Here is a 13,089-nt window from a genome sequence, read left to right on the forward strand (position 1 = left end):
CTACACCAGGGACTACACCAATTCCCCAACAGGAATAAGGAGTGGGGCAAACTACATAAAGGACTGTGCTTGCTTCCTTTGAAAGTATGCCCAGATGAGGGCTGGAGAGATGGTTCAGTGGTTAAGAGCACTGGCTGCTGTTCCAGAGGTCATGAGTTCCATTCCCAGCAACCACAAGGTGGCTCACAACCATCTATGACCTGATCTGATGCCCTCTTCTGGCCTGCAGGTTTACATGCAGGCAGAGGACTGTATACATAATAATAAATAAATAAATAAATCTTAAAAAAAAAAAAGTATGCCCAGATGAAAATCAAACCCATCAGTGAGATTCCTGGAGGGGGCCGGAGAGATGGCTCCACAGTTAGAGCACTTGCTATTCCTGCAGTGGACTCCAGTTTGAATCCCAGCGCCCACGTCAGGTGGCTCAGAACCACCTGTCACTTCTGTTCCAGGGGATTTAAATCCATCTGGCATCTGTAGGCACGTGACACATATTTTGGTAGATATAAACTCATGTAGGCACACATATAAACATTTTTTAAAAAAATAAGTTAACTAATTAACTAATTAATTTTAAAACTCCTTTATTTCCAACAGGGAATACTTAGGGACACACCACCACCCACTCATTTGCCTATCAGAGCTACAAGGTTGATTTAGAATTTACTCATTACCTCAAGCAATGTCATCAAAAGCTCATGTCACACTTGATCAAAAGGTCTAACATGAAACAATACTGGACACACATTTTTCACTACACACACACCTCCTCCTCCCTTTGTTGATTAAACAGACTTAGGTCTCAGATACACACTTCTTTCACATAAGCACAGGTAATTTGCTAAAATACTCCTACGTCATGCCAGTACCACTCAAAAGGTAGCCATAGCTCAGGTCACAGGATTAACACATTTACCTAGCTCTCCTTTTTTTCAAAGTTACAGTGTCTGATAAGATAATGAGTAAGCTGGGGAGATGGCTCGGTGGGTTTACCTGGGACTGAGTTCAGATGCCCAGGTAAAAAAATCGCGGCCCAGTGACATAGTCCTTTAATCTGAGAGCTATGTGAGGCAGAAGTAGGAGAAATTCAGGGCTCGCTGGGCAACCAGTCTAGTTCAAAGAGACATCCAATCTCAAAATAAAGTGGAGAGCAACTAAGAAAAACAGCCAACATTGATTGACTTTTATCCTCCACATGAATACACACACACACAAACATACATGCACATACATGTACACAAACCCACTACACATACAACACATTCTGCACGCACACAGGTACACAAGCATATACACACACAAAATTGGACACAAACATACACCACACACACACACTCACTCACATTACACATCTCACCACCAACCCCAGTTCTTCTGTGAGTGGCTCACAGCAACAAAGATATCGTTATTTTTTTTTTTTTTTGTACTTTTGGGTTTACACCTCCATGGTGCAAAAGGAATAATTAGCACAAGGGTGGAGGCAAAAAAAAAAGGGGGGGGGGGTGGGTGGGAGATCAGGGCAATTTAAATAATAAACTGACAACAACTGCTAAGAGGCAGCAGCCACCAGCCACCAGAGTAAACACAACAGGCCTTCACATCAGCTCTCACTCACTCACACCAGATAGCACCATGTAGACAACCCCGAAGCCCAGAGCTGTGTCAAATGTGTCTGAGCACACAGGGGCTTCCACCCCTCACGGATGCACACTTACATTTTCTGTGGTTCCAGTGATCACATGCAATCCATCATAGGTTGATTTGATGTACATGCCCTAGATGGAACCATAGTAACTCATTACTCCAACCTCCGCAGAAAGCGGCAGTGCAGCATAAACTTTGAAAACACTGAACATTTGGAACACTGTGTGATTTGTTCTCCCTTGGCCTTTCAAAACACCAGAAAACTCAATTCAAAAGGGAGAGGGAGGGAGGGAGGGAGGGAGGGAGGGAGGGAGGGAGGGAGGGAGGGAAAGGAGGAGAAAGAGAGACACTACACAATTAAACCCCAGCAGAAGAGATGAGACAGGCGTTCTCAGTGATATTATAATGTGTGTACTGGACACAGAGGATTCTGCCACAACTCTAGGATGGAGGCATTTTCTCAGACTTGCAGCGTGAGCCAGGCATTTCCAATCTTCTCCCCAGAGAAACAATCCAAGTGGCTCTGTCTGGTATCAGTGGTACCCTAGGGATGACCTATTGGAGCCTACTGGAATGCAGAGCAGGGTTGCAGGAGAACCATGTGAGCAAATACAGCACGGATAGCAAATCAGCAACTGTCATTGCTCGTTCTTAGAAAAGCCAAAGGATGAACAAATATGCTCTCCAAACAGACACCTTTAGGCAAACTGGGACAAAAAATGCCATGTTACCAGATAAATGTCTCTGCGGTTTGACAGCCAAAACTGTAGACACAGAAAAAAGCAGGGGGACAGGATAAAACAGTAATCTTACCTGATATCTACACTGAACTTAGCCTGCTCTGTCGCCTACACTTACTCTGCGAAAAGAATCTGACCAAATCCTAAAACTCTCAGGTTCCTGTCTTTCCTCTCAAGGTCTCCAATCTTCAGTCAATGGGCTTCTGCCCTACACATCCCTCCCCAGCCATCGCTAGGATGACGCTATGGCATGGAAAGACGATTCCATCTCGTCCCACTCAGGGCACAGATCAGACTCAATCCTGGACTACGAACTCACATCCAGGAATCCCTCCTGGTTTACACTTAAGCTATGCTAATCCATCCTTAACTCTGAAAGCCAAGTAACACAGTGTACTTCTAAGCACGGAGAATTTGGGCTTGTTGACAGTGATTTTCCTATTTAAGAGATTGCCTTACAACCCCCCCCCCCCCGCAACAATGTATACATAATAATGTGTACACTGGTGGCTCTGAGCCCTCCTCTTCTATGTCCGTCACCGTCACCAGCTGCAGCACCTACAGCTACAGCCACCCACTGCACAAGCTCTGCACTCCCCGCACTGGGATTGTCTACGGTCATCCATCCAGCAGGCTGAGAGAGAGCCAGCATGTAAGCTCTCTGACACAAAGGCTCTAAACTGGTCAAGGCAGCTCCCTGGTTTCTGTAGCTGTGGAAATTAATTCCCTGGGATACCTGCAGCCTGTGAGAAGTCACACGCGAGCGTCCTGAGCGTACCTCAAGCAGGACGAAAGAAACCTCTCTGAAATTTTCCTAGGAGTCATTTCCTTCTGCCAGGCCCTTCTCACTCCCATCTTAGGTGCTAACAGAGACTTCCAGAATAGCTGTTGTTTTGTTCCCACAGACCATCTCTCCTTTGTGGAAATGTTTTATACTTCCTTGCATTGCTAAGCCCTAAAAATAAATCTGTTAAGGCAGGAGGGTACAGCTTTAAAATTTGTGTTTATTTTTATACTTGAAAGATAACCATCTTAATAGAGTTTAAGATGGCAAATCCCTAGTTATATAAAAATATAACATAACATAATATCATAATGTAACATTAACTCCACTACTCAGAGCTATAGTGAGAAGAATAAGACAGTCTAATGCTTTAGTAAATGCTGGCACTCTGTCCCAAAGCCAAGAGAACTCTTACCAGGCCTTCCCCAGGTCTAACATCTGGTAGGTGAACTTCCTCCAGGCATGCACACTGGCTCATAACAGGATTCGTAGTTGAACGCATTGTTTTGTCACAGATGCCATTTAAAACCTTGACCTGGAATTGAAGTTCAATCATTAACCAGGTTTGTCCCAAGCTAACTTTTAGAGAAATGCACCTCACCCAAAACCTTTGGCTCTGGCCAGGCCTCGCTGTCATAATGCTGCTCAATAAATGCCTGGCATTGGGATTCTGTCTACAATCTACAGGAATGTTGCTACTGTTTCAGCTTTCTAAAAAGCATGGCTTCTTATGACCACAAGGCGGGAAGAAACCCCACTGGCAGTAAAGGAGAAGTCCCCAGCCTACATTAATACACTCACCACTCATGCTCTCTTAGACACTAAACATTGACAAGGGAGAAAAATATTTTACTCTAAGTCAGGTGGTTGTTGTTGTTGTTGTTGTTTGTGACAACCTTCAGGTTTGCAGGTTTTGGGGAAGAGATCAAGCAACAACAAATGCACTGTTTCCAGACTTCCTCCTTGCGTGCCAGCTTCATCATCAACATCTATATGGTGCTGTACATTTTTATGGCTGATGAACCAGTATTTAAATCTGTGATTTTCAGGAGCATTTGCTTTTGTGGGACATGGTCTAAAGGTTTTGGACAAGCATTTAATGTTTTATATCCACTATCAAAGCATATGATTGGGTAATTTTATCGCCACAATCCCCACCCCCCACCCCTGGTTAATACAACAATCCATTTCACCCTTCCTTCCCTGGGCTCCTGGCCAGCACTGATCTTTTCATTGTCTCTACGGCTGTGCTTGCTCCAGAATGTCAACTGGCTGAAATTATATAGCATGCAGCCTTTTCTTGCTATTTCAATTAACAATATACAGTTAAATTTATCTTTTCATGATTTGATGGCTCAACTCTCTTTATTGTTGAGTAATAGTCTATGCTGTGAATATGCCATATTTGTTTATCATCTGCCTATAAAAAGACAGCTTGTCTACTTCCACTCTGGGGCAATTAGGAACAAAACTGCTATAAGCATTATATGCTATGCAGGGCAGATCTCTGTTGGTTTTAAGTTTACAACTCCTTTGGGTAAACACCCAGCAAGGCAGCTGGTAGCACATAACAGTGAGAGTATGCTTAGTTCTGTAACTGCCAAACTGTCCTCTGAGCTGCTTCAATTCTTCATACCCCGGGCAACGAGTGACCGTGCCCCACATCACTGCCAACATTTGCTCTTGTTGGTGCTGAATTCCAGCCACTCTAGTGAGCACGTGGTGGCGCCTCCTGGCTTCAGTCTGACTCCCCAGCCACGAATGAGCGTATTTCATGAGCTATAGTATAGCCTTCTCTGTGTCTCCTTTGGGTGACATATCTCTTCAGAGCTGAAGTATCTCTTCAAGATTGTTTTCTTTTCTTTTCTATTTGTTTTTGTTTTTGTTTTTTGTTTTTCGAGACAGAGTTTCTCTGTGTAGCCTTGACTGTCCCGGTCTTGCTTTGTAGACCAGCCCAAGATTGTTTTCCTATTATGAAATTTTAAGATGTGTTTATGTATTTTGACTCTACATCCTTTGACACATTTTCAAAATCTTCTCCCTCCACCTGTGGCTTGACGCCTCACTGACTTCAAGGTGTGAACCTCACAGAGAAAAGTTCGTGATCTTAATGGAATCTGCTATTCCTTTTTCTTTGGTAAGACTCCTTTTGGTTTTCTACCTAAAAACGCCTCCGAGCCCCAGACACCTAGATTTCCCTAGAACGCCTCAGTTCTATAGTTTCACATCTTGCATTTTAGCTTCATGGCCTCAGATCCCTTTCTGTCATGCTACAGAGCGACACTGAAACTCTACAGAGACAAGAGAGTGCCCACAGGAAGTGATCTTCCTACAGAAGCCACCAAGATGCATACACTCTTTCTTGTAATCAGATCATCTCACTTCCAAAATCAAATGACCAAAGCCATCCGGAAATTCCAAAGGGTGTCTTTTGTTTCCAAGGGGGAGAATCCAAGAGGTGGTAACTTTTTCACATTCTTCTAGTTTTGCTTAGCTTCCCTATTTATGGAAAATATATTTATAGCAGTTTCATTGCCAAATTCCTCAACCAAACAAGAGGAGGGTTTTATCAAAAGGGCACAGGCTGCTCATGTCAAAAGGAGGAAGTGATGATGAATCCTTCCAGAATGTTCCTTACATAGTCATAGCTCATAACCCTCCCCCATTGTAAAGTTTTTGCCAAGGTTTTTTTTTTTAATCGAAATAGTTCTGCAATGAAGTATACACATCACTCTCACTCTAGTTTGCATGCTAAGCAGCTTGTGCATAACTAACTACACTCTGATGGACTTCCCAGAAAACAACAACAGTAAAAAAAATCAACCAGAAACAGAGACCCCAGTACAGCCAGCAAGCACAGGGATTTTCATAAACAGTGGTCTCATTAAACAACCTTTGCTTTCCCATCTAAATTAACAGATTCAAATCTCAAAAGCCGGTGTCTCAAAGTTCATCTTGACATAGTTAGCCATAGTGAAGGAAATTAACACAATCTCCATTGCCTTTGGAAAATGAGTTGAATAGTAACTTTTAGGAAAAATACTTACCACATTTAAAACTTTATCCTCCATTTCTGCTACAAGGCAATCCTAAAGAAGAGAATTTTTAAAAAATTTTAAAAAGGCACTACAATGAAAATCTCTTTAAAAATTAGCTCGGCACAACTGGTCAAAATACAGAAAGTAAGTGAGGTGTGAGGTGGAGCGCCCAACCCCAGCTGACATATCTGCAACATGGAAGGTGGGGGGGGGGCGGATCCAGCAAGAGGGAGCAGAAAGATTTTTAAGAGCCACTGATCAGAATAGCTGTTGTTAAATAATGTCTTATGACACTCATAAACCGTAACAATATGGTCGTCTAAACAAGACCCTTATGATAACAACAAGACAACATGACAGAAGAAACCCTCCCTGAGGAAAAAAAGCAATCAGGAGCTGCTGAGAGAAGACCTTTTTCCTTCAGGGATAAGCCAGTGCCAGTGGCCAGCCCTAGAAACATAACATGTACTTATGTGCAATACTAAAGGAGTTCAGTGTGTGTGTGTGTGTGTGTAGATGTGTAAATGTATAGATGAATGTCTGTATGTGTGCATGTGTATGTATAGATGCATAATGAGTGTGTCTGTGCGTGAGTGTCTGTGTATAGATGGACGTGTATGCACGTGTATGTATATATGTGTATAGATAGATATGGGTGTGCATGTATAGGTTGTGTGTTTGTATAACAATAACTAAAAAGGTCATTAATTTGAGACAAAACAAGGGAGACCTGGGAAGATCTGAAGGGGCAGAGGGAGGAATGAAAATAATGTAAATCTAGTATAAAATTCTAAGAAAGATGGTGAAAATAAAAAATAAATAAAATCAATCTTTTTAAAAAGAAAAAAAAAATAGCTTAAATCTTTCTAGAGACCACAAGTTTCCTGACACGTTTTCCATCATCAAGCTCTCAGCCTGAGCAGTCCTGGCAGACCTGGCAGTCCTGGCTATCGACGTAAGGCCAGCGTGGAAATGGAGCAGACATCTCTCCTCCTGAGGCTCTGGTGCCTTCCAGCCCATGGAGCTTCTCACGCGAGGATCCACGTGACTGCCTTTCTAATGTGAAAAACGATTTTTAAAAACCTACAAACTGACTCTAGGAGCATACAGCTCAGCGCTGGAGTCCTTACGTAGCATGTTCAAGGCAAGGCCCTGGGTTCTAGTCCTGATACCAGACAAAACCACAGAACTGAAATATACCTACTGGCCAGTCTGTAGAGCAGACCCCAGGCTCCGCTAACTGTGGGCCCACAAGCCAGCAGCCCTTAGCTCAAGCCCTGGCTGTAAGAATAGCTTTCAAGTAAGGTCTTGGGTAAACTCAGCCACAGAAGTTTATTTTAAGCACCAGTGAGATTAAATCACATACTTCAGTCCTTAGAAGATGAAAAAAGTTTAACAAAACATTCATTAACACACTGCCAAAAAAGCGGTCTTGAGGTATGCTATTGATGGCACTAAATAAAGGGCTGGAACGCAAAGCATTGTTTCCTCAGCTAGAGAACAAAAGGCTCAGAACATCGAGCCAGCAGGGTTGGCTGGTTATAGGAGTCACCACTGTCCTCTCTAGGAGCCATCAAAGTGACCCGTCCACAGGTAACCCTCCAGAGCCATCTGTACTGGGGCATCTCAACCAGACTGAAAGGCAAGTGAAAGGAAATCACAGTTTCTTCTCTATTAATTTGCAAAATTAGATTTATTCATTTTCTTGTATGTGTGAGTGTTTGGCTGCACATGTGTCTGTGAACCATGTATGCCTGGTGCTTTCGGAGACCAGAAGAGGGAACTAAGTGCCCTGAATCTGGACTTGTGGTTGCTTGTAAATCACGAGGATGCTGGGAATCAAACAGGGGCTGCCTAAGCGCTAAGCCACCTCTCAGCCCACAGACTTAGTTTCTGTAGAAATCATTTTATGCCACCGAGTACAACACCAAACTAAGCCAATCTTGAGAATCATGCTAATCGTTTCAGGTGTGTGAACAAACACAAATCAGTTCTGAATTTATCAGGTGATGAGTTTCATCTAGGTTGAAATGTCACGTTTAGTCTGTCTGCCCTCCCCCACCCCCCACTACTACTAGAGAGGACAGGCATCAGATTCTTCCCTATATAGTTTCAGAATTGGCAATTGCTTTTCTTCTTAAAAATTTAATTTAATTTTTAAAAATCAGATAAAAATAGAAGACACAAGAACAGCTATTTTACTGCTCCCAAAATTGATGCTGACTCTAAAGAAAAAATGCCTAGGGAAGAAAAAAAAAATTAAGAAATGTGAGTAGGGAGAAAAAAAATGTAAGAAATGTAGAAATACAATTTCATACAAGCATGACTCTGATAGAAACCCAAGGTACATGAGAAACTTTATAAAACTTGAGTAAGTACAGCTTGAAAATGTATTTTTCTACCTGTGGTTCATGCACAGGAAGTAAACCATCTACTTCCATGACAGATCATCTGCTATTACCCCAGAGAGCTGTTACATACGCTCTGGAAAATGTCCATTCGTGTGGCCTTTTGATGGCGATATAAATATCTCTCCATGGCTCTATGGTCCTTACAAACTGTAGAAGAAAGATGGTTATCAGTCTTCCTTGGAGACCCTTCACCCACTCAGAAGGCCACTCCTACTACACCAGGACACAAGAGTCAAGGCTGAGGTGCGACTACTGGTTCCCGATGCTTGATTCTAACCCTAACCCATCGATCCAAACGGGCTTCCCGTCACGGAGACTGACCAACAGGCCAGCATGCGAAGGGACTCTCATTCCCTTCTACCAAGGGCAAGGTGGCTTCCCGTTCCCATTCCTCCCCGCCCTAAAGGAAACAGCTGCAGGCATGACTTCACATCATCTGACATGGCAGCAAGGGGAGGGAAGAATATGTTCCTGAACAAGTCACCCCCTCATGTGTCACACACTGAAGCACAGTTTCATGACAGCCCTTGGTCATCAGGAACAGTCAGGGCCACCCAAGGCAGCTAGCAGCTCGCCCCAGGTGGGTCTCCTCCTACTTCCTTATGAATGGTGCAGACTTGTACAGCCTGCTAAGCCTCTCTGCCTCTCTCCCCTGCCAGTAAAACAAGATGGCAAGGCCAACATCTCAGAAATCTGTCAGGAGCCCAATGTGACTGCAGGGCGTAAGTCATGAGGACACACCTGACAGGCACTCCCCACTCGCTGACGGTGTCTCTTTCCTCCCCACCATGTTCCCCTGGGCTCAAGTACTGTGCCTTTCTCTATTTCCTGCCAGACAGGAATTCAGTCCCTGCCACTGCCCCTTCATTACCGCACTATCACACTGTAAGTCATCGCCGTGTCATTAAACAGGTGAGTCCAATGGGAAATGTGGATCCCAATCCCGCGCTGCCTTTATTTCCTTCATCTCATCTTATACCCTCAAAACTGGACAGGGAGACTGACTGACCCTGCTGCTCAGCGTAGCCTACAGCCGAAGCGGCTTTGCAAGAGCACAGAAATGCACAGAACCGTGGCGAGGGAAGGGAAGGAAAGCGGCAGTGTGTGCCCCCTCCGGCATCCCATACAGGGACGCAGGGCATGCGCCAAGACAAACCAGTGAGGAAACGCCAGCATCTTAAAGAAGGAAAAGACAGAGGCTCTGGTGAAACATGCTCCTGTCAGCAAAGATACGATTCCTGTTCCTTCAAGTTGTGTCCCGTCCCGTCTTCTCCCACCCCTACCCCCACCCCGCCACCCCCAGTCAAAAGAAACAACAGGGGATCAAATAAGAGAAAGGGCGCAGTTTCTGTAACAGCTCATCTTATAGCTGCCATGCTACTGCACTGGAAATAACATTGAGCTCATTCACCAAGCTCTGTGTGTGCGTGTGCGTGTGCGTGTGTGTGTGTGTATGCACGCGCGCACATGTGCATGTGCATGTATGTGCCCATACACACTAATGACCCTTGGCAAAAGAAATGGTGCTTTCAATTACCACAGAAAACAAATTCTGGTCAAGAGTAAAAGACACGTCTTTCCCAAAGTTCAGAAAGTGACACCTCCAAGCATATTTACAAGTCTTTAATCATCATCCTTAAAAAGGTGTAGTGTATGTATGTATATGTGTTTTTGTATTATATACATATTCATGTGTGTGTATATATATATTTACTCATATATATATATACATATACATGTATGGATATGAATGAATTGTCAAAAGCCAAACTCAATCAAAGTCATGAAAATGTGTTCAAATTTAAACTTTTTCAGTTCTAGAAAATGAGGGCAGCATATATATATTTTTTCCTTCTTAGTTCTTATCCTTAAATTATCAAGTCTGAAAAATGATGTTCTCCAAAACTATCTAAAACCCCAGATATCTTCCCACCTGAGTGCGTTCTTTGGGTAGGTGCTGTGATTTTGTGTTGTATCACACACATCACCCTCAAGCAGTGTGGACATAGGTACTATTTTTAAAACACTGCACATTGAGCCAGGCGTGGTGGTGCACACCTTTAATCCCAGCACTTGGGAGGCAAAGGCAAGTGGATCACTGTGAGTTCGAGGCCAGCCTGGTCTACAAAGCGAGTCCAGGACAGATAGGGCTACACAGAGAAACCCTGTCTCGAAAAAACCAAAAAACAAAACACTGCACGTTTTGCTTAAGAGTATAGTTCAGCACACTTGCTCTTTAGGTCAGCACCTGCCCCACTCTCTAGCCCCAGCACCACACACAAGCCTAAAAACCCGTAATCACTCAGATTATTTACAGTATCTAATTTTTCCATGTGTAAGTGTGGTCATATATAGGACTCTGACAAACAAAACATCTCTCCTCCTCTGTCTCTTTCTCTCTCCCCCCACCCCCTTCTTCCTTCCCTCCCTCTTTTATTGATTACTCACCTACACTCTCTATCTACCTTTCTCTCCCATAATAAATACAATTTTTCTATCAAATTAGCAGCTATATTTATATTTTTTCTTTATATATAGGTTTGTGGACATCTGACTATTTTTATATACATGTATATATATGTATCTACACATATATATACATGTACATATATATACACTATGTATATATGCTCAAATAAGTTGGGGGATCTCTGTGTAGTCTTGGCTATCCTAGACTCACTTTGTAGATCACGCTGGCCTCGAACTCACAGAGATCCGCCTGCCTCTGTCTCCACAAGTGCTAGAATTACAGGCGTTTGCCATCACCCCCTGGCTCAATTAAAAATTTTAAGCATCGTTTTTCTTAACATTTTTTTTAAAGCCCTCTTATATAGCCTGGCCTCTCGCTCATAAAAATCTGCCTGCCTCTGCCTCTGCCTGCCTCTGCCTCTGCCTGCCTCTGCCTCTGCCTCCCAAGTACTGGAATTAAAGGTGTGCAGATCACGGGTCCCAAAGCACATGAGCTTCAAATTCAGTGGCTGCTTGGGACTAGATCTCAACTCACTAGTACAAATATGCCACACTTAACTCTGTGTTAGAGGAAAGCAACACACACCAACACACACACCTGCATCTGCAATTGCACGATCGGGAATAAGGGCAAGATATATTTGCTTTTATCAGATCATCTACAGAAACAAGCATCAAATGACAAAGTTTAAAAGAAAATTAGAAGCAGAAAGGCTGGGGGATGGCTCAGTGGTTAGGAGCACTTGCTGATGCCACAGAGAACCTAAGTCCGATCCCCAGCAGCAGACTGGGAGGTTTCCGACCGCCTGTAACACCAGCTCCACGGGACACAATGTCCTCTTCTAGACTCCAGGCCCCTACACGCATGTGCACAAGCACACACACACATCCAGGAACATACACACATGAGGGGGAGACAGTCCTACTAAAAACAAAAATCTTTAAAACCAAATAGATACGAAGGAGAAAATGCTTTCCTTATATTCACAGCAAATTCTAAACTAATTTATAATAATCTGCTATATGTGACGTAACAGCAATTGGTCTTAAGTACCCATAGTCTATTTTTCTAGTTAACAACGTAGCAGCTGGACAAGTTACAGGCTATGTAAAACGTAACAGGCTCTCGCTAAAATATCCAGGTCTGCTATCCAGGTCTGCCTGAGGAGCCGCAAGGGAAACCAGAACATGAGAACCACCAGGGCTCTCTGTCTCTCCACCACAGGACGGACAATCAAAGTGGCACTGTGAATGTTTGCAGTAAGATCTCCCAGTGCGATCCACTTTACATATAAATATCCCAGGAACAAACTACTGGGGCTTGGGGTTATTTGTCACTGCCTCCCAAGCTGCCCCATCCTGACCTTTAATCTCAACAACAGAGGTCAAATGACATCAGAATCAGCAGGCACAGCAAAGCACCCAGAACAAAGACGAGAGCAAGACTTGGTTATGCCACAAATTCAGTTTCTTCTCAAAGCACTCTAACATGTTCGAAGAAAAACAGAAGTATTAGTAACCAGAAGACAGAGTAATCTCTGAGCCCGGTGCTGCTGGTCATTTTTCTCAGAGGCCATCTGTTCACATTTAAAGCCTTCCATCTACACCAAATTCTGACGGAAGCGGAGGATGGGACACTTTGTAACCATATGGTAACCCTTGAGAAAAGAAGAAAAGGGAGGAGGAGGAAGTTCTAGAAATTTATGATGGTGCATTACTGACCTTCTGGACAGTCGTGGTCAGGTCCAAGCACAGCTGAATGATTTTGTTCTTTGTCAAGGAGAAATCCGTGATCCCCGTGAATGGAGCCCTGGGAAGGAACAAGAACTTTCGTCAACGAGGGGAGGATGGTGGAGAAGAAAGCCCGTGAGCGTCGTCCCACCTCAGACTCTGGTACGCATGGCCACACCGAAGGCTGGCCTATTGTGCTGTTTCTGAATGTGTGATAGAGAAATCTGACCCCAAAGACCAGCTCTTTATAAGAGCATCAGAAGGAGCCA

The 13,089-nt window shown here is 43.7% G+C and overlaps 1 protein-coding gene across 3 annotated transcripts in view; it reads right to left on the reverse strand.

Moving 5' to 3' along the window:
• Positions 1–13,089, reverse strand: part of CNKSR3 (CNKSR family member 3) — an 89,009-nt gene that overhangs the window by 19,974 nt on the left and 55,946 nt on the right. For all 3 annotated transcript variants that reach the window (XM_084774662.1, XM_084774661.1, XM_084774660.1), the window contains exons 4-7: positions 12,812–12,899; positions 6,219–6,260; positions 3,587–3,706; positions 1,719–1,778 (exon numbers count right to left, since the gene is read on the reverse strand). In XM_084774662.1, the coding sequence (XP_084630788.1) occupies positions 1,719–1,778; positions 3,587–3,706; positions 6,219–6,260; positions 12,812–12,899 (310 nt within the window). The remainder of the gene's footprint in view (positions 1–1,718; positions 1,779–3,586; positions 3,707–6,218; positions 6,261–12,811; positions 12,900–13,089) is intronic.

This window comes from Acomys minous (genome assembly GCF_964271855.1).
Source record: "Acomys minous genome assembly, chromosome: 3".
Taxonomy (NCBI): Eukaryota; Metazoa; Chordata; class Mammalia; order Rodentia; family Muridae; genus Acomys; species Acomys minous.